The sequence below is a fragment of the Corvus cornix genome, chromosome 9 (genome assembly GCF_000738735.6).
Source record: "Corvus cornix cornix isolate S_Up_H32 chromosome 9, ASM73873v5, whole genome shotgun sequence".
Taxonomy (NCBI): Eukaryota; Metazoa; Chordata; class Aves; order Passeriformes; family Corvidae; genus Corvus; species Corvus cornix.
This window is the reverse complement of record NC_046339.1, coordinates 19,811,164-19,833,635: the sequence shown is the minus strand read 5'-3', so window position 1 is coordinate 19,833,635 and position 22,472 is coordinate 19,811,164. Positions and strand designations below refer to the sequence as shown.

Here is a 22,472-nt window from a genome sequence, read left to right as displayed (position 1 = left end):
TGTCTGTCCTTTGAAAACCCAGAGGCTTAGAAGCAGTATAAGTAGCACGTGCATTTTTAAGTACTTGCATGAAAGAAGATTTATTTCCAGCTCTTGTCCAAATTGCCAAAAATCAAAAAAGTTATTCAGGATCTTATAATGTCAAATTTTAGAAGCAATGTATATTTAAACATATCGCTCTCTCTCTCAAGTTATGATTCATTGTATTTTGCTGTTTTAGAACAGTAAGGATTACAGAATTACAAGTTAGGAAAGTGCTGTGTTTGACCCTTAAGTCATATTTATTGACTTATTGAAAATATTGAAGTCTTAAGAATATTTATTGTAAAGATCTCCTTTCTTTTATTTTCACAAGGAAGCTTTTCTTTGTATATTTTAACCTATGCAGCTGAGCATCCCAATTTTCTTGAGCACTACCACACACATTCATGGATTTAAAACACCACATGATTTCAAGAAATTTTGGACTTTCCCTTCATTATTAAGTAAAAACAACTTTCTCAAGAAATTTACATGAAAAAACTCCTGGTCTGACTTGGCACACACTGCAGAAATCAGTCACTCAGAGGATTTATTGTTGTGTTATGCAGCTTGAGAGGCTGAAGGAAGTCCCCTTCATTCTTGCGCTCGCTCTCTTCTGTGTAGATATTGTGGTGTGCAATGTAGGCAATAACAGAGTCTGGTATGAGATATTTCACGCTCTGTCCTCTGCACAAGGCAGAGCGTATCTGTGTTGCACTGATTTCATTCTGAATCCACTCTTTCACTAGAAAAATATTGTGCTGAAATTTCGTTAAAAGGTCCGATTCCTGGATATACTGAGATGGATCAGAGCCAGCCCGGCTAATACACACCAAACCGAACTTTTCCACTATTTCTTTGATGTCTTCTTCCTTCCAAAGATTGGGTGTCTTAAATGTCTGCAGAAAATCAGCCCCACAGAGTAGCTTTAATTCTGGTAGAACTGGAAAGACAAAAGGAAATAAGAGATGTCTTATCCTTTTCCAGTCTCCTAGGAAGTTTATACTTAAAATTGGTTTGAACTTGTCAGTTTAAAATTTTTTTTTTAAATTTATTTTTAAAATCATCTACCTTTACTCTAGGCTTTTTTGCAGAAGGTTGCAAGAAAAATTCAGTTTAGGTTTTTATGTGTCTGGTCACAATTACTTACTTTATCACCTACTTCATCACTCAAGGCATATTGAATATTATCTCTACACAGTTAAAGGAGAATTTTTACTCCACTCAAGCAATCCAAAAGGGGGAAGAAGCAAATAAAGAGAAATACTTTAGCACAAAGATTAGACTTGGTTGAACCTGGCTACTCCACCCCATCCTGCCCTGCTGTTCTTTATTTTCTCTATTTCTTATTTGCTGTTCACTGCCTAAGCCCCAGCGCAGAACTCTTTCCTCAAACTTCTTCTGTAGCACTCATCATTTTTCCATCTGAGCATTGCACAAACATTGACCAGGTATTTTCACAGCCTTGTATTCCTGTGAAATGAAGGGGAAGGATGGAGGTATTGCCTTCCCTTTACACTTATTTGATGGTTAGCACATCTGAAAGTCTTCCACAAACATCTTAAAGGAGACATTCAGAAAGTAAGAAATGTTCCAGTGATGATGCATGAAAAGCATAACTTCCTTCCCCTACCAACTGTAAAGGTACAACTCATCAACAACCAGGAACAACTGAAATGTATTATTCATGTCCAAGAGATGCTATAATACTAGAGGAAAAAGGCAGCGTATCAAAAATCCAGCAGCATCCTAGCCAGTCATAGGACTAGGGAATATGATTAGATAGGAAACTGAAAACTGACATCGTTTCCAGAGCCTGCCATGCTTCTACTGCCAACAGGAGCTTTTCTGGCCAGAAAGGCAGCAAACATCAACATGTCAGCATCACAGCTGCAGTATCCATACACTTTGTCCACTGTCTAATACTAGAAGTAGAATTCTAAGTACTCCCTGTATTTTTCATATTTTTTATTCATATATTTCATGCTTTGCAGAACAAGCAGGACCACAACATAAATCTGACATAGCTAAAGAGATGCTTATAAAACCAAGAATTCATACAACTCCAAGGTCTCCTATCTGTGTGGGAGTTACTACAAAACAACTGCCCCAGGAGTTACGTTGGCATTTGGCATGGCTTGGTTTTGGCAGGCAGCTTCAACCCTCAAAACTCACCAGCTACTATGTTCAATTTTTTCACTGCTGATCTGGTAAAGCTGTACTGTTTTTAATGCTAAACACAGCATCATGTTTACAGTCATGAACCAACCTGGTTGCTGGCAAGAAAGGGACTCTCCCGTAGACCTTTCTGTGGGATGTTTGTTTCTCATGAACTCCTTGGACTGGAACACTCTGAGCGATTCATTATAATGGTGCCTGCATTTAAAATAAAGGCTTCTGTGTGAGGTAATCCTCTCAGAGATGCAACAAAGCGATTACCTGGCACTTTCCCATTCAAGAATAGGGTCTACTTTTATGCACGTTGGATTTGAATACCATTTGTTAAGAATTTGGCACATTTGTTCTGTCATGAGATTAGTATCAATGTAGTTACATTTTGTGGAATTCACAAGCAATCTCCTTAATGGCATCTTGGTTTGAAAATCCTTTTTGAAATTCTACAGCAATTTTGGCAGCTACTACATTTAAAGCATAGTGGAGGTTTTTTGCCTAAAACAGGACTAAAATCTCACTTCAATCACTAGCTGTGATTTCTTGACTAAATACAACCTCTCATGATAGTGTTTTTATAACGTGTGCTCTGTTTTGAGTAGAAGCCATTCTTGTCCTCTCTTCTCCTCTTCTCCATAAAAATATGTTCCCCGAGTTTTTACCCTGCTGTTTTCCCATTCATTTTAATTAAAAGAATCACAATTCCGAGAAACTAAAAATTCTCCTAAGATTTTTCACATCTTCTGTGTTTGTATTTTTACTGAATTCAGATCCAGGAAGGCAGGCAAGGATCCCTTTTTCAGTTTTTCCAGGTTTCTGCTACTTTATTTTTTCACCGCTCCTGATCCCTGGTGCCCCCCTGCAATACTGGTATTGCTACCTCATGGCAGTCACCTTTTCCTTCCAAATCAGCACAGCCTTGCTTGTTTAGAATAGTCCCTGCTTTGCACCATCCCGAGCCAGGCTTAAGCACTGTTCATATCTGCACAAGCCAAAATTGTTTCAGGAAACAAGCTCCTGGTTTGACAGGACAAGCAGACACAGAATCAAGTCTGTGTCCAATTTCTGTGTAACACATATGGAGCTACAGTGACCATCAGCTCTTATACAACTGCAGCAATGCAAAGATTCTGAGTTCCAAGGAACAGTCTTAATTCAGTGCACGTACAAAGCCCTAGCTGACCTTTTGAATGTCTGCTGTACAGAAGGAATTTACAGGTTAGGGATTTAAAAGTACACTCTTCAAATCATGCAAATACTTTAGCTACAGGATTAAGTTGCACATGTGTAAAGAAACTACACCCAGACAGGCTGCAAAGCAACCTCCAGTGATTTCTGCTGCTCAGCCATTGGCCAAAGAAACTGCACAGCCAAGAGGTGAGGGACATGTGGCAGTAGAGAGCACGTACCAATAGTTTGGTCTGCGCCTTCCCACACTTCTAATTTTAATCCTATCTTGCTGTAAACAGGCTGCTGCTATGTATAGTCAAGTACACTGACTGTGTGTCGTGGTCTGACATTCTTGGGCCATGAGTCAAAAATAAGAACGCTTGGCAAAGAGCTCACTGCAGGACTAACATTACAAACACTGCAAAAACTGAGCTGCCCCAGGTCTGCTCAGCAGTTCAAGGGCTGGAGGGGGGGGGGAGGGGGTTACATGACTTTAGAGACACCAAAAAGGACAAACCCATCTGCCAGCTTAAGTGTTTTCTGCATGGTGTATGAAGCTTTGAGTAACTATAGAACTCAAGCACAAGCACAACTCAACAAAAGCTGGGTAATGCAGATCTTTGCCAATTTTTAACTGCTCTGTAGTATAGCTGCATGCCAATCAAATCCACAAGAGCGATGAATGCAGTCTTGCTTACTGACAATACTGTTTCCTTGTCTAGGAAGAATACTCACAAAAGCAGGTAAGTGAATAACAGCTCTATTACGTTGCCTCCTCTCTAAAAAAAGCCTGGGGATAGTCTCCAAGATTTCCATACTCATTTAATAGCACTGCCATAAGCGGGATATGAGCTTTGCTTCTTAAGATTCTTTTATGTCACAGCTACTTGGGATCCTCTGCAAAATCCAGAGATTTTGATGAAATGTGACATTTTTATCGCACTCAGTTAAAACAAGTACTGTAGGAAAAGGCCATTCATGTGTTTCAGGACAAAACGTTCTAGTGCAGTTAAGTGTACAACTCAAAATACTGATAAGAAGAGACATTTAGGTACAATAATGATTTCTACCTCTGCCATGCAATAGGAAAATCTCTTTCTATAGGTACTGAAGTTTCCTACCTGAGGGAGCTTATAATGAAGGCAGCAGTTAGTCCTCAGTTTTTTGAGGAGGGAAGAACCTATAGATTAACTTTGAAAGCATGTGAAGAACAACTCTACGATAAATCATTGCCTGTTTATACTTAGTAAAAAGCCAGCTCTTTTTGCTCTTATTTTTTCACCTGTGACACTTAAAATACAACACAGAGCACAAACACCTACATTTCATCAGAATCCTGCTTCCCCATTCAAGGGATAAGGCTCAGCATTAGATTATGGCACTGGTTCAGCTCATTAATACAGGCCAACATTTGTGGAAAAAAAAAGATTTAAGCTCATTTCTCTCCTTAACAAGCAGCCATTTTAACATTTTGTGAATTTACTAATAAAACTAGAGGTTCACTTTCTAGGCAAATGTTCATACCACATTCATACTACTTTGCATGAGCAGAAAATTACACATACAGGTTTGATTTACTGGACCTCTTGTCCTAAAGAACTCTGAAGTGGATTTATATCTTACAAACCCCATCTTGCAAGCAGTACTCACTTCAGTTGGAGCTGTGCAAGATCCAAGTAGGATCACCTGATCTCTAACATTTGGGACTGCTTCTCTGGAGGAAAGCAGTTTGACTGAATTGAAGTTTAGGACAAAAGCCCCATACCCAGGCAATACTGTAGGACAGTACTTGGTGACTTCTCACACTGGGACATACAGTTATGACTAGAGAAAGAACAGTTTTCTGCAAAGACAGAAGACCTCCCAGCCTGATCCTGTTCTGCTGCCTAGAGGGAAGGGGCAAAAGGAGCAAGTGGATGTCTGTGTTCCCTCAGTGAAGCAAATAAAAGCAGATCTAAAAGGCTCCACCAGTTGTCTTGTAAGTCTGTAGTGAATTCTTATGGATGCTTTTGTAAAGTAACAGGTCAGGCTTTTAACTGCTTTCACACAGAGCCACAAGAGCTTTTGGGGCAGCTGTTGGAAGGCACAATTTAGAGCCCTGAACACCTGTTTCCACTTAGAAAGTAAGCTAGAAAAATGAAGAATCAGTGATAGCTCTTACAGCACATTATTGTCTGTAGACTTCCATTGAGTCTTTCAGTTTAATGGTATCTGTTACCTTCTGTAGCACCTTTTCCGAAGAGCAGTTAGCACAAGAAGTTTGTGTTTTCATACCCTCCATAATAAATTATTATGCTCCATAATGCATTTATTACCATATGGAAAAGACAGGTTTCAAGGTCCTTGCATCAGGTTTTGGACAACTTGTTTAATTTCTCCTCCCAGCACAGAACCACAGCAAACTGAGACTTAGAAGAAAACATCAGCAGTTATGGGCCTGGGTTTACCTTACCATTAGAGTTAATAAAAAAACTATACAAGGATGTGTGAACAGATAAACCTGGAGGCATAATAGTGCTAACATAGCTAATCTGGAACAGAGATACTCTTGAAGAACGAAGTAATTTATAAACTCTCTTACTTTCTGATTACAATCTCTCTATTACCTTCTTAGAGACTTAAACCCAAGAAAGGTAACATGAGAGCCAAGAACTTTTCCTGCAGAACCCAGCACTGGCCATAATTTTTCAGAGGCTTTCCACATGCATCCAACTACTTGAAGGACACTTGTGCAGTACTGTGGTTATTACATAGGTCTGAGGAAAGCAAATGAAAGATTCCTGGTGGGGAATCCTGACTTGTTTGCATGTTTTAGAGGAGCAAGTTCTGTGTATTGACATGGCAGCCTGGCAGATTTCTGGCAGTCAGTAATTTCATAAGGACAGGAAAAAGATAACGTAATCACCTTAATACTTTTACTGTCTCTGTCCATGTCTCCTGCTCACTCTCCCAGGGATCCACCCGGATCCAGTCAGATGTCTCTAGTGCCAGTTTAGCCATCGCTACCCGGTGCCTTGCTGAAACCAAGCCTTTCTTCCCATAGTTATCATTGACAGGAGACATTATGCCTTCAATCACCCGGTATCTTCCTTTGAGAAAAAAAGAAAAGAAAAAAAAGAATATTACGTCCTCTTCACAGAATCTTGAAAATTTAGGGTGGACAGGGCCTTGGGAGCTCACCTAGCCCAATCTCTTCAAAGGATAACTTCCATGGTGAACTTCAAAGTTGATGCTACAAACAACTTGATTTGGTATTGTTTTTAATCCATTCCCAGCAATTACAAAATTAAAATGCAAACGTTTTCTTCCCCTGTGAACTGCTCACAATTACTATCATGTTTATGCTAACACAGGACCCAAAAAGGAAAGCTGGGTAAACAGACAATTTTAAACCAGGTAGCCATAGTCATAATTTATGTTGCAAACTATCAAAATTGTTAGATATAAGTTTCATAGTCCAGTTAGTACAAGCTTTGATACAGCCAGAGCAAAGAGTGACTTAATTGACCACTACTTTGTTCTTAAAGATCTGATCATTGTTATTTATCAGAATCACTGTGCCTCTTCTTTGTGTTAAAGCAAGAATTACAACATATTACTGTGTGTAATGCAGCTATGATTAATGTGATTCAGACAAATCAGAAGATTCAAGCACAGTGATGGGGCTAATGGAGTCTAAAATGAGACTTAGAGCACTGTGCTCCAAACATCAGCCTAGCAGCCACTAAATGCCTTTCTATCTGGCTGATCATGTTAAATACATTTGAACATATGCCCCTAGTTTTCTACCCCTGTAACATAATGTAATCATTAACACAACAGACTCTTGTTAGATTTTGCAGTTCTGGCCTCAAATCAGGAAACAAAAATTAAGCACCACAATAAGCTGCAACGCTCAAGAAATTGAGAGGAGAGAAAGAGTGTTTCAACTGAACAGAAATGAACAAAATTATTTCTAATGTAACACATGCAATTAAATAACTATGATAAATATGATACTGAAAAGTAAAAACATCCTCTTCCTTTTTTCTAATTCAATTATTTTAACAAAGAAACTTCAATTCAGCATGCTACCTTTATTGCTTTGTAAGGAAAATAATATTCCTGATATTTCTGATACTGGCACATGACAATTTAATATTCTAACATGACAGTCTAGTAATGTCACATTTATTTTAAAGTAATAAAATTTTCAAAAGAACTTCATAGAATCAGACTTAAAAAAACCAGCATTAAGAGTCAATGAGATTTACATCCTCTTAAGATGGCAGTTCAAACCATCCTCTATTTTAAAATATTCCCATTACAGGCAAAATGAGCAAGATAAAATTTTCCAGAAACATGCAAAGATGTGTATATAATTAAGTCCATCTCTTGATCTGAAACTGGAAATAATTTCACTTGATTTATGAACAACAATTATTCTCTCATACTCTGGTATTATACAGTGCTATAACAAATTGTCATTTAAAGGGAAAGAAATTACAGTTTGAATTAATTTCTTGTTTAAAGGGAAGGAAACTGCACCTTGAATTCACTACTACGTTAACCTTATTGAAAGGTTTCTCCTATGCTATGACTTTAGTTTCCACATTTCAGTTTCTTTAAGTTTCTACAGATATAAGTTGTTCCCTTATATCTCAACTGAATATATTAAATGAAAAATCATATTTCTATGAGATCATGCTAGCCAAGAATGATATGGGTCTGCCATATCCTTGTGAGATGAAAAGATTTCAGTCTCTAGTCTGGCCTAGAGCTGCATAAATGGGATGACATCAGAGCTTCTGATGCTGTATCAGCTTGCTCCAAAGCAGAAAAGAAACCAACTGGAAGAGAAAAATCAAGGTTGGTAACACCTTCAGACAGTCAAACACAGAAATGGTTTGAGAAGATTCACAACTGAGTAACCCAGCACTATGCACACAGGATGCACATGAGAGCCGTCCACATAAAAATACAAGCTTTAGCTGTCAAAATCTAGGAAATAATTTTATTACTGGCTCTAAATAACTTGTTTCCTATTCAGTAATTTAAAAGTTCATCTATTTAAATATATCCCCCAATTTTGGCAGGCATGCGAAGAGGAAATCATTAAATTCTGTCTCCTTGGGCTTTTCTGAATGTCCACTGCAACTCTCTTCTCTCCCCCATAAATTATTACAGATTACTTCAAACCTTCCTTGGTCCAGAATGATCTTCAAATTCTATTTCTCTGGAATTCTATTTGTTTTCATCATGAAGTATGTTATTATTGTTTGTTCTAAATATGTTGAAAAATCCTCCAGGCCCTTAAGTGGCTTTGCTTTTCAAAATATACCTACCAAAAGCAGGAAAGAAGTTCCTCTTGCTATGAACTTATATTCTCTAAGGACTGTTTAGGAGAACTGGTTATGTTTAGGAAACTAAATATAATGAAAGTAGTGAAACAAAGACTGTCCCTCAAACATGTTAAAGTAGATTATTATGGAAAATAGGTATTTAGTTTTCTGTTATAAAGGTGTCACTGAAAATTGTCACAAACACTAACACAAATTGTAATGCTTAATTAGCTTACTAATACTAAGGCAAATTTATCAAATGCCAATTTCATACACAGTTGTTTGTGTATTTTGGTGGGGCTTCTAAAGATTAATTTCTTCTGGTAGTAAGTCTGGAATTCACTGGGAGAAATTATACCAGAGGTAAATAATAGAAATAAGTAACCACTACAGAAAACCAAATAAATTAAACACCTCCATACATTGAACTCTCCCCCACTACTCATCTTCCTCTCAGTGTCACAGGAAAATACCCAACAGAAGCTCTGCAGCTTTCTGGTGTTACCCTACCCAGCAAACAGGAATAACCTCAGTGGTCTTCCTTCCACCATGTCCAGAGCAGCAGCAACCTAGTGCAACCTAGACCTAGTGCCCGAGTGCTGCTTGATTTCATTCCTTTCCCAACATGCGGCTAAATAAGTATTATGCATAATTATTCCTTCTCAGCTCTGCTGACCAGAACTGCATTTGACACAACCCATTAACAGTGTCACATTTTCCCCCAGTTTTCATAAGATAATAACTCATTATCCTTCACCTTCCCCTTGCATTTGTCTTGCCACAGATAGAAACATGTCTTTCACACCCTCCTCCTTTGCCCTCTATCCTTTTTGGTCTTACCTGGAAACTTGGTGATGTAAATATCCTCTGGAAGCACTTGGGAAACAAGATTAAAAATATCTAAGATAGATTGATTCTAGTACTATTTCTTTGGTCTTTATGGTCAAATGAGGAATACAGTCAGAGGGAAGTAAAAGCACCTGAGAGGTATTAACAAACTGTAAAGGCATCTGCCACAGTCACCACAAGGTTCAAAAAACTTCAAAAAATTTTTAAAACAAGGATTGAATCTCAGAAAATTTTAGCTATGTGTGAGGATGTGTAAAGTGCCAAATTCACATGAGTAGACAGAAAATCCAGATAAAGAGAATGATTTGAGTCATTCAGGCACACACAGCTATGTGTGTTGTATTTAAAAGGCAGCATGACAAGATTTATTGGCTGATATTAACAGAAAAAGGATTAATTACTTGATATGACCATGAAACTGCACTTAAAGTAGTAGAAACCCAATAAAATGTCTTACTTAAAATAGGGATGTATGAAAAATAAGATTAGGCAGCATTTGAAACTGAAGTGATGTACAAAAAGCTGGCAGACAGAATTACTGGAGATGTCAGTCAGGATGCCCATCAGGGATAGTCATGACATTCACGACAGTGAAACCTGACTCTGAAGTCACAGAATCCTAGAATTGTTAAGGTTGGTAAAGCTCTGTAAGATCACTGAGTCCAACCAGTAACCCAGCACTAAAACATGTCCCCAGGTGCCATATCCACACATCTTTGGAACACTTCCAGGGTTGGTGACTGGAGTGAACTCCAGCCAAGCTATTGCTCAACTCATCATTTCAGCCTGATTTGTGATGGAGCATCACTAGTGAAGTAGCAGCAGAATGAAGCCATTCTCAAGCCTAGGAAACATGCCCCTCACACTAATTAATTCCTCGCTCATTTCAGGCATCCAGGGTGGATGTCAGCTCCAAAATGCACTGTTCTGAGAAGGGAATCACTGACTGCTACCTCAAGTCAGACAAGTCTTGTATAACCACTGTTATCCAGCCCCTCCATCAGCTCCCAGGCTGCAGCTACTGCTTCTTCTCAGCAAATAAGCTCCAATTTCTCCCCTCTTTCCCTGCGTAACCTCAGAAGTAGAAACAGGGCTAAAATCATGAGAGAATGACCAATTAATCCTGGGTAGGAATGGTTCTGCTATAAAACAGGCATCCAGAATCAGTCATTTTTATAGCATGTTGCCAACCCCTTCTGCTTGAGAAACTATCTTCCCTGTCGCAGGAAGGGCCATATATGGGATTTGTGTATCCACCCATACAAACATATACCTGCACTTAGAGTTACTTCAGATAAAGCCGCCCCTGCTTGGCATGGGTAAAGCTTCTGCAAACACACTGAAGGTTCTTGCTTTGCAGCCATCCTGGGTTAAGCATTCAGAAAGTGCAAAGACAGCGCTATAGACAACCCAGACACCAAAGAAGGATTCTTTAATGCATAAAGCACTTGCACTAGTAAGGCTTCACAAACTAAAATAAGAAGCTGAAAGGCAAATCACACCCTACCCAGAACTAGGCATTGACATTAGGTGTAATATAATGCACAATTTGCATTTCAACTTCCCAAAATTTCATTATTAATATCATTTTTACTAGACTTTAAGCAAACTGCCCTGAGTAAGGGGTGGAGTCTTTCTATACTGACCCTGGAGCAGGCCAGACATCAAATTGATTCAGACAGAATAATAATTCATTTCCCAGTTCAGTCCTTCTTTCAAGGCAAAGAAATGTTACTGGACTGTAATTTATGACTTAAACAGAATTACCAGTTGGTCTCATATTACCTTTCTACTCTTTGCTTACCCAGGGAGCAGAATCAGTTCTAAAACTACAATGAAAAAAGTAAATTAAAATCTCTTTTCAACCCTTTATTTCCAGTCCTGCAGGAGCAACAAAATAATTTTAGTTATAGGACAACGGAAACTTGTAGAGGCTGCCCTCAGAGCCAGCTCTGTAATTCCTCCTCATGACAGTCAAACTATTCTCACTGTATATTCTGAGTATGTAGCACAATGGTATCAGTGGGTTACCAGGTTCTTTGCCCCTGCTCAATTTGACAGTCAAATTCCTTTTACTATTATTTGCTATTCAGGTTCCTACTGAACTACCTCCCTAGGAACTTCTCTGTCAGATTCCAATAAACAATGATTCCCTCCCAACCACTTCCAGAAACATAGGCGCATGTTTTAGCTGCCAGATGAAGAAAATAAAAAATAAATCCCTGAACAACTAAGGAACTGATCAAGCTTAGAGTTCCAGGCTTTCCAGTAGCATTTCTAATTCTTTCTTAAATTCCTGATGTTACCCACCTTGCTCTTTTGTTGCCAAAACATTTTAGCCTCATGACATCTCACTTTTCTGATCTTTTTCTAGGATAGATAAAGTGCCTCTTAGTGAAGACAGATAATGAATAATTAACGTTTCATCTTTTCTCCAGTTTCCCCCAGCTGTCAAAACTGCTACCTGGAACTCTTCTTCATATTAAAACACATTGCATCATAAAAGCATGAAATTGGAACATAAATGATTTTCCTAAGTTTCAAAATTATTAACCATATTATTTCACAAGGTTCAGCCAGTGCCATGAATAGGATCCTAAAACTGCTGATACAACTTTTATTCTCTTTGCATGAACACTCATTATACTTGCTCATACACTGCAGTAATGCCAGACTTCCTGTATTGAATATACCCCAAAAGCTTTACATTAATATCAGTAAAGAATACTAAAATTAACCCAGCTGTAAAGTAAGAGCTTATCTAAGTGAATATTAGAACTCTTTCTTGCTTTTCCCAGCACACCCCTTTGTGTGTGTGATGCTCACAGCCCCTCACTGACCTGTTTGGTGCAGGTGGTCTCTGGCCAGCTCAAATAAACGCATGTGCATGTTGGTGGTGGGGTTAAAGGAGCCACAGGCCAGAAGGATGACAGGGATCCTGCTCTTCATTCTGACAGCAAAACATTACAACTCCTCCCTGAAGAAAAGAAATTAAAATAAAAGAAAGTTGAGAAAGAGCAGTCTGCCCTTTGTTCCTGAACTAAAGGGACCACCGTTTCCAGAACTGGGTGTTCCTGGAGCACCAGTGGAGTATGCAGAGATCAGTCGTGTCACAGCATTCAGCAACTGCCTGCTCAGGAACACAGCTGTTCTTGGCTATTCATTAGGAGAACACCAATAACATTCTGTTTCCCCACACACATACATGGCTAGACCATACTTCTAAAAATTCCTATTCTCACTAGTATTAAAACCGGACAGATTTTAACTTTTTTTTTTATTTTTAACCTGCTTTTATTGGAGAACAAGGTTTTGTTCTGTCTTCCTGTCCATTGATAACGTTGGGACCTGTAGGCCTGCTACAAAAGCAGATTCTATTTTTTTTTTTTAAAGTAACTTCTTACAATGAACCTTTGTAACACGTGACAAAACCTCACATGCAACACCCAATTCTACAGGTCCAACTTCCTTAGAGCTGGGCAGGCAGCCAGCTGGCAAATACTTCCAGCCAGATCATCAGCATTTGCCTGTGTGGTTCCTTAGCTGGACTGCAGAGCAATAGACAGTGGACCAACAACAGGGAACAACAGGGAGGAGGAAGTACAGCTGCTTCAGGAAAACCCCAGGGCCATTAAAAAGCTGTGGATAGGATGAATGGGTAGGGAGCAATGCTGTTAGGAGCCTTGCAGGCGTGTTTACAAATAACCCTTATATAATTTAAACTACCAGTCATCTACTAAAAATGTAGCAGAAATCAGTTTAAATCCACTGTGCTTGGAGCTATTTACTTGCATAACTCTTTTTAAAATTAATCCAGAATATAACTGGCATGATAAAAACAACTGTGTCCCACAGACACGTCTGCAAATCCAAAGTATTTTCCTAGAATTTGAAATCTCTACATTGCTCCCACCTATGTATCATACAACCACTCTCCTCCCTTCCCCTGGACTTCAGCCCTCTCCATCAAATGGAACAGTCTTCCTGCAGAAGATACTTGCATCCCAAACTTCAGAACTCAGTCTTGGGACAACAGACAAACCCAGTACAGATTGTGTGCTCTGATTAGCCAAATCTCATTCTCCATCTGCACTGCACCAAAGCCCTGCAGCTCAGAGCCTACCTCTTACTGTTCCCCGTTCTTATAGTCCCTTCCCACCCCCCCCTTCTCTGACTTAGAAAAATTAATAATAATGGTTAAATCAATGTCAAGTTGATGTTTTATACCTGCCAACACTATCAGTTCATCTATGGAGGATTTACAACCGGAAGACTGGGACTGTACCATGGAACAGCACTCAGTGCACCAAGCAACAAGTGTTAATATTATCATTTGTGACTTGGAAACTTTTTACTGAGAAAATTCTTTGAAGCACTAATTGCTATCTGTACCTTCAGCATCTAGTACAGAATATAACGATTGTTTTATAACGTTTTTCTTTTACTTTCCTCATTTTTCATATCATCCATCATACCAGGGGAGATACACTGGGGAGAAAAGCTGTAGAGCCATTGAAGGTTAGCAACAGTTTTATGGTCTATGATGGGAGCAGCTGTAGGAAGCTCCTTTCACAGCACCCTGCTCTCTCCTCTCGTTTACTGTCACTGTGTAGAAACAAAAACTCATTCGTGAAAACTGTATCCAAAATCTACAGGTTCTTTATTCAGAATGAACAAAAAATATTCTTTTGTTCCATATCAGCAATTCTGGAAATGTATCTCCATTGTATGGGGAAAGGTGTTTCTGCCTTGAAACTGAGCAAAACATCAGCATCTGAATGGGAGCTCTCTCATCTGCACAGCTCTCCTGTGCTCTCTCCTGTTCTGATGAAGTGCAGTTTGTATTTCCATAGCTGTTCTTTTATTTGCCTTCTCAACTGAATGCTTTCTTTTGCTTTGCTTTTACTTCTATAGATTACTCTATTTCTTGCCTGAAACAAAGGTGTTGGACAGTTTGATCACAGCTCTTACTCATTTATACCCTGAAAACTCCAGGGAAAGATTTCAACCTGTAATTTTTAGCGGTAACTTGACAGTACTGATAATGGAAACTCAAAAATCAAACCAACAACAGCAAAAAAGAAAAAAAAAGAAAAAAGAAAACAGAAAAAACCCCACAACAAACCAATATTGTACTAATAGTAAATAAACATGTAATGAAAAAACATTTCACAAAATATTATACATCTATAAACTCACAAACACCCTATATATATATATATATATATATATTTAAAAAACAAGAATCAGTGCTTTCATTTTTACTATCCCCAGCTATAGTGCACCCTACACCTATTCAACAGGTCTAGGACAACGTTTAGTATTTGAAACAAAACTTTCTGATTCAGTTGCTATCTCAGCTAGTATTAATTACCTAAGGGGTTTTAAATCATTAGACCACTCAACAGAAAAAAAAAGAGAGTTAACTGATTTTTCAGCTAAGGTCTCTTGAGAAATCAAACACTGGACACAGAGTCTCTGTGCCCTGCTCTGGGCCTGTGTACCAGCAGCCCTGGCCAAGCAGTGTCTTCCTAGAAATGCCAGTCTGCAGTTTGGGAAGCTTCCAACAACAGGGGACATCGTGTGGCAATACAGAAAAGGGCAGTCACCTCCAAATGAGTAGGCCACACTTAAGCTATATAAAGAAAGGTTTAATGATGGAGAAATCATTATGATTTTCACTAGAAAATTCCTGCAAGTTCTTTTTCTGGTGCTTATATTCCTACAATATGTCAATAACAGATGACGTTACAGATGACCACAGTTAAGTTCTGCTGAAAGTCAGTAATTAGAGCTGTATCTGATTAATTATCAGCAGCAGCATGGAGTGCTGAGCAGCACAGTCTGATTCATGAGCTGTTAAATTAGTAAACTGGAGAACAAGACACTGATACGTGCATGCTATGAGGCACTCACCCTTAAGGGAAAATTTCTGCAAAAAGCAGAAATAAACCAAATCCTAGCACAGGATTAAAGTGTTATCTCCTCCTGTGAGGGTGAATCTAGATTAATTTAGATGAAATTTAGATTTGAGCAAGTTCAAAGCTGCCCAATTCCTTTCTTTTACTGGGCCACATCATTACCTCATATAAATTCATGTAGATGCACCAAGTCCAGCTGAGTTATGCCAAGTGACACTAAGAATATTATAGTTGCGAGACAGATCTTTAAAGTCAGGAAATAGAACTACATTTAGTAGCTGACCCAAATCATAGCAAACCACAGTACAGAAATATCCCTTAAAAATACGATTGGATATGAGAGTTTCTCATTGCTGTGTAAGAGAAGTTACTCCAGTCAGTAATTTCCCAGCATTTGCTGTCACCAAAAACCAATCCTCCACAACAGTGACAAATATTTACCTGTATATCCCCACCTTCACTTTAATAATGAACATACTATACCTGGGTGAGGGAAAATGAAAAATGTATTATCTGGAGCAGTATTTTATTTACTCATCAAAAAGTTACTCACTCCAGCCAAAAAAGACTTTGCAAGGAGCACATATATATTACACACAGCCCAATATGATGCTCTACCCCTCTAAAACAGTTTTTTCAGGGCCACATGGTGAGTCATATTATTATTAAATTCCAGTGATTCAGATGCACCCCATTTATTTGACTTTCACAGGGAGCCGTGACAGGATACATGATTTTCTATCAGATTCAGCATATCAGAACTATGAAGTTGCTTCTGCCAATCCCCACACCAGACTTTTAGTCAGAGAACACAAGTCCCATTGCAGCTTCAAAGAAACCCCAAGATCTGATCCCCTGCAAGCTCACTGCAGTATTCACTAGAACAGCAACTTATACAACCCTATAAAAATCATCTGGGCTTTTTCACAGGTAACACTGAAGATGGCTCAAAGCACCCCAAATACTGCCTTTAACAATGCACAGGGTTCTTTTGCCTAAGAGAGACCTGCTTAATTTTGGGGTGCTCACTTTTTCTTCTTCCTCTCTGTCCAAGGCAGCAATTTTCCAGCTAAACAAAAAGTTATCTGTGAACAAATAACCTCGGAGAAAACTGCCTGTGGCCTGAATTCCAAGTGCCCTGGTGGCTAACAGAGAAAGCAGCCTCAGCAGAAGTGTCTCTTCCTCTCCGATTATAATCCTTCAAATCACAGCACAATACTTTACTCTTGCCATTCCTTTATTTCAGGCTGTATCAGTGGGGAAATTTCCTTTCACAGGAGAACCAACAAAGCCTCTCTATCAGTTAAATATCTAAAATCAACCTAAATATGATCTACAGTTCCATTTACTTGTAATGAGTTTTTTCTTCTGAATAAAATCTAGTTCTCTGTTTTCAGCTTCCAATCCCAACTCTTTCTGCTCTTTCTGCTACAGAGAATAGGCAGTTGAAAGGCACTAAAGAAGATGATTCACCACAAAAACTACACGCTGACAAAGCACAAAAAATATAAATAATAAATTGAGCATAGGACTCATGCAGTCTGAAATACATGCAAATATTGAATCTCCAGTTAATAATGAACATGGCATTGCCTTCGACAATTTTGAACTCTGAAAAATTTGAGCAGAATTATTCCTTAGCACAAGCTTAAAAAGTTTGTATTCTCAACACACACAAAACAGTGCCTGTGAATTCAACTCAACAACACATTTTCTTAAGCCTGTCAATTGCTGCAAGTTTATAGCTAGAATTACACAGTGGGGCACAAGAGTGTCTGGTCCCACAGTCCAGACAATAAATTACCCACCGAGATACTCCCACAATAATATCCTATATATTTTTCTTAGTATTCTTAAGAATATTATATTTTATTAATATCCTTAATCATCCTGCAAAATAATCATGCTTACAGGCTGCCCATTGCCTGAACAGCAACAAGGAATACAACAATTTGGCAACATGAAATTCACAAACCATCATTCATGCACACCAACAGAAAAATCCCATATTTTTAACATCACTATTTGTGCATTTACTAAATGTTCTGAGGCTATTTCAGATGTTCTGCTGTCCTTAAACAATAAACATGTAAAGACAATCACAGCATAATGTCCTTAACGTTTTTTTTTCTGGATTCTTAGGGAAAATAATGAAATAATCCCATTTTGTAAAAAAGGCATGAATTACATTCTAACTGCTCATAAAACACTTGACAATAATTAGACACGGAGCTCTGTAGCAGTTTCAGCTGGTTATAAGGCCAATGATACTACACTAACCCAGAACCATGCAGAAAACAAGTCAAAAAGGGCCAGACTGGCCAACACCTCACGATGCAGGATCTCACTGGCCTTACACAGCAGCACTCCCTGCACAGTTTTGCAGCATTTCCACAAGCTCAACAGAATGCAGGCATCTCCTGGTATCTGTATTTCCTGCAGTATGACCCTTATGATTACCTCTCCAATAATTGCTAGTGATCACTCAACATCTGACACTCAACTCCCTTCCTATTCTTTGTGCCCATATCGCACTAATAAATAAGCTTTTTCTTCTTCTACAGTTGTCCAAACTATTCTAAGTAAAGCCAGTAGTCATCCTTCTGTTTGCATGTGTGAGTCAGTCATCCACAATGAACAATATATTGATTTACAGAAAAAGAGGATTCACACAGAACTGCAACTCTGGGAGCCTATTTTTTAAGCAAACAAACTGCTGATTTAGTGAAAGCACCAACCTGTCTGTCAAAACAAACTCTTGCTAAAACTTCAAGAGTTCCTGTTGTGAAGCCATTCAGAGTGATTTTTCGTCTATCAACATCTCTGTAATTTTCTTTCAACTAGCAAAACATACTTAGCATATCCTAAGGCAAATCTCAGAACTCGCACACAAATGGAAGATAAATTTAAGTGGTAAAGAAAACACATTCAATCACAAAAATCTGCTCTTATAAAGCTGGTTTTAAAAGGCAGCAAACTAATGAAACCTCTAGAAGTACTACTCCAGCACATTCAGATGCAAAATAATCATATATAGCAAGCAGGGCGTAAGGATTTCCAGAACACACAGCAAGACCGAAGTTAAAGCATCAGCATCCAAAATCCCACTGCTTACTTTTGAGTTTCAAAAAAGGGATAACTATTTGCCATTGTGAACATCTCACTGGCTCTACAGCTACACAAAACAGGTCTTCTAGCAAAGTAAAGAAAAAAAAATTTAAATCATGCCTAAGAAGGCTGTCTTTCTATGCTTCAAGGTTTACCTGACCACCTCCAGGAAGCAAGAAGGAATTCTGCAATATATGGAACTGCTCACTTTGTAAAGTGCAGGACAGGTCTCAGTTTCCTCTGAAACTTCATCTATAAGTTACTTCCAGAGGCAACAATTCCAACTCGACAGCTGAGGTCAGTAATGAATACATAAAGCTGCTCTTTAAAACAACATTCCTGCACCCATTCAGTAGTGTCCAGGTGCCCTAAAGTGTAGTGTATTTAGGAGTCAGAAGGTATTTGCAGTTAAATTTTTAAGCCATCAAAATGCAAAGCGTCATGTGCATTTCTTGTACTAATCTATGGATTTTCCTAATAAGACTGATGATTTTGCATAGCAATGGAGCAGTTTAAGTAAATGGTTCCTAGGCTCAAGAGTTCACACTGCTTATCTTTATGTTTTAATTGAATGATCACTTTAGAACTCCACTTGCTTCATCTTGTATAATCAAAGAATTCAGAATTTATACAAGCAGGTATGTGCCTCCCTATTGTCCAAAATGTTTTTCTTTCTCTGTAAGAGCATTTTACCTATGCAGGATTTTCTAGTTATCAAAGAAAAAAAGTGAGATTCTGAAACAACTACAGTGAAATGATAACTGCAGTCACATTGCAACTATCACCTAAATGTTTATAAATTCTTATGACAACTAAAATATACATTAATAACCATACAGTCTTACCAGCTACAAAACTTTGCACTTCCTCTTTTTTCCAATGGCAGACCAAAAAGGCAACAAAATGCTGGGCATTATGAGGGAAAGAACCAAGCCCATCACGCAGGGTATCGCTTTAGCACTACAGAAATCCTGGATGGGACCAGATCTTGACTGCCATGAGCAGTTCTGGTCTCAGCTCAGGAAGGACAGTTCAAAAGGCCAAGTGAATGGAGCTACCACTATCCAGGAGAGGCAAAAACAATTGGCTTGGACTGTTTGGTTCAGAGAGGAGGAGCCTGGGGGAAGCTACAGGTGAGTTTTGGAGAATGATGAAGGCACTGATTAAATTGAATGCAAAACTTCTCCCTGCAATATCAGATTTATAGGGCAGCCAGTGGAAGCAACAAGAAATTTTACAAGAAGCGAAAGTGCACCTGAGAGGATTCAAATACATATGGTGTCCCTAAGGAAGCAGTTGTGGCTAGTGGCAGGAACACCAGGGGAAGCTAAGAGACAGGTGAGTGTCCCTAAATCACATCTCCCCTCCCACTGCCTGTGCCCGATCACTGGGATGGATGACATTTCTTATGTTTTTGAAATTCTCCGCTATACTTTGTAAAGCTGTATGGCTAATTTCTTAGTTTCTGCTAGTTATTGTTCAGAAAAATGCACAGTGCTTGGTGAGCAGAGTGACATCTACACAACTATTTGAGTGGTAATTGCACTAAATCAACAATGTGATGGGAAAGGATACAGATGTGAAGTTGGCTCATGAGATTGAGGCAGTTCTCCTTCAGGGCACCTGCTGTGGCCAGGGCAGGCAGGTGGGGGTTTAACAGCTTCACCTGGCCACCCTCATCTGCTCCAGGTGCAGCAGTACCAACTGAAACATTGTATTAATTAAGTCCATCACTGCTATGAAATCCGATTTGTCTCATTAAATTATTTTAAAAGGCACAAGCTCAAATTCCCCTTTGACAGGACTGTCATCTATTGTGTCCTCAGTGTTCCCCGCAGGCATCTCTGGACTTCTTAAAGGTCTTTTAGATCATCCAAACGCTAATTAGGTTATCATAGATAGGCTAAATGCTAAAATTCGTATTTCTGAAGCTAAAGGCACGAAGGCAGTTCACTAGTACAACCACACAGTGGAACTAGATTTCAGTAGCAAATCATGCCCGGAAAATTCATGCTCACGTTGATTATATTGCTGCAAAGCTTAAAGAAAACAAACATCACGGATTGTTTATAAAATCAAACAGCAGCTGTTGCACCCTCTTAAAGCCGGGGAGAAAGACGAGTAAGTTACGCGGTGAAAGCCAGATGGATTGAAAAAAAAAAAAGAAAAGTAACCGTATATGCTGTTGTCCTCTTTAACTCTCACTGCATTTGGGGAGGTGTTCGGGAACGGCGGGGGAAGAAGGGAAAAAAGCTCTGTGTTTTAAATACACATACACACACACGCATATATACGTGTGTGTGTGGGTATATATATATATATATGGATGTATATATATGGTCGTGGATATGCGTTTATCGAGTACGTGGCGTGGCGAGCCCGACAGCCCCGGCCGGAGGTTCGAGGCCTACCCGCTGCCTGCAGCGCCCGCTCCGCTCCGCGCCGCCCGCCCGAGCCCGCTCCCCTCCGCGCCCGCAGCCGCTCCCCGACTCCCGGCGGGATCCGGCCGGCTCCTCCCCTCCTCCCGTCCGGCCGTCAGTCAGTCCTTCCGTCCTTACCGCAGGACAAGCGGGAGCTGCCGGCGGTTGGCAGCCGCTGCTCCCCCGCTCGGCGGGGCTGGCTCGGGGCTGGCACCGCTCCGCCGCCCGCACCGCGCGGCTGGGCCTGCCCCAGCGCTGCTACACAGCGGCAGAGTTGCCTCCTTTACTTACCTGAAGGTGACGTCCCAAACTTTCGGCTTCCTGCTGTTATTAAAGACGGGCCCTGCGGCGTCGGGGATGTGCTAACAGCGTGGTGAAGGTCGACTTGCGAGGCTTGGAATTATGAATGTCTGGAAGAATTCACAGTGGCAAAGGTCTCTGTCCAAAAAGGAGACAGAGGAGTCCTGTCGTTTCACTGAAATAAAGGGAGAGGCCATGGGGCATTTCTCATGGGGTCTCTGAAACTGTTAGGGGACGCAGCCCCTCTTTATCCTAATTTCCCATCCACATCACCCTCTTCCTTTCCCCATTGGCCGAGGAACTCGGAAGGTACAGACTTCCCGAATCGTCTACTCTATGTCCCCCTCTACTATGCACCCCCCCCCCCTTTTTTTTTCTTTTATGTAACAAAACACTGTTCATAGTTCTGTTAAGTCTTTGTTCTTTTTCTCTGAGTTCAGGATTTTAACACAGCCTTGGCTGAGCAACAGTCGGTGCCAATTAGTAACGTTTTTTAGAACGGATAGTTTCTTCTGTTACTTCCCTTATGTATAAGTCCCTGGCCCTATCTACAAGCAGATTCATGTGGTGTGTTTGTAAAGACACATTCATCTTACTCCTTTCATGAAGCTCAGCTTTCTCTGTGTTGAATGGCCTCACAAAGTCATCTCCTTTGTCAGCTATGGAATGTTTTGTGAAATAACAAATGTCATGAAACGTGTGTTAAATAGATTTTGCAAAAAGTGGAGTCCAGAGAGTTTTAAATAATATGCTTCATTAATTCTTAGGCATATGAAATCCAGTTTCTTGAGATGTCAGAATGTAACCAGTTAGGTTTAGAGTCTACCACAAACATCCTGGTTTTCATACTGTTGTAGGGAAACACAAATGTTCCTCTTGTCCGACATGATGGTAAAAAATAAATAGGATTGTGGAATGCATTTTTAAGCTTTACTGTGTGAAATGCACATGTAAACGATGAAGCTTCACTCCTGCACAGAGGCCATGAGATGTACTTCAGACCTTTCATTGCCCTTGGTGAAAGCTGGCCAAGAGATGGTTTTGGCAGTGGGGCTTTGGCTTCAGACTGGGAGCAGAGTATGCATTTTTGAGGTTTAACTTCAGAAGGATTAAAGTGGCAGTGTGGACAGTGCTGAAATAGTTTGCCTGTGTGTGGCTGTGTATTTCTCCATGACATTTCCATGCTTGTC

The 22,472-nt window shown here is 39.6% G+C and overlaps 1 protein-coding gene across 3 annotated transcripts; it reads right to left on the bottom strand.

Moving 5' to 3' along the window:
• Positions 1-49: 49 nt before the first annotated feature.
• NMNAT3 (nicotinamide nucleotide adenylyltransferase 3) lies at positions 50-21,580 on the bottom strand. 3 transcript variants are annotated; one of them, XM_010405410.4, is made up of 5 exons: positions 21,274-21,580; positions 12,374-12,510; positions 6,269-6,452; positions 2,291-2,397; positions 50-964 (listed from the first exon to the last, which is right to left on the bottom strand). In XM_010405410.4, the coding sequence occupies exons 2-5, from the start codon at positions 12,480-12,482 to the stop codon at positions 555-557; spliced, it is 810 nt and encodes a 269-aa protein (XP_010403712.1). In that variant the 5' UTR covers positions 12,483-12,510; positions 21,274-21,580; the 3' UTR covers positions 50-554. The 3 variants fall into 3 exon arrangements, with proteins under 3 accessions (XP_010403712.1, XP_010403711.1, XP_010403713.1); XM_010405409.4 differs by lacking the exon at positions 21,274-21,580 and adding an exon at positions 21,121-21,207; XM_010405411.4 differs by lacking the exon at positions 21,274-21,580 and adding an exon at positions 20,974-21,012.
• Positions 21,581-22,472: the final 892 nt, after the last annotated feature.

Excerpts from the sequence above, each read along its gene's own strand:
- NMNAT3 (XM_010405410.4), bottom strand. The coding sequence starts at position 12,482 with ATGAAGAGCAGGATCCCTGTCATCCTTCTGGCCTGTGGCTCCTTTAAC. Across the intron at positions 6,453-12,373 it reads AGACCACCTGCACCAAACAG|GAAGATACCGGGTGATTGAA; the intron begins GTCAGTGAGGGG and ends TTTTTCTCAAAG. Across the intron at positions 2,398-6,268 it reads GAGACAGTAAAAGTATTAAG|GCACCATTATAATGAATCGC; the intron begins GTGATTACGTTA and ends TTTTAAATGCAG.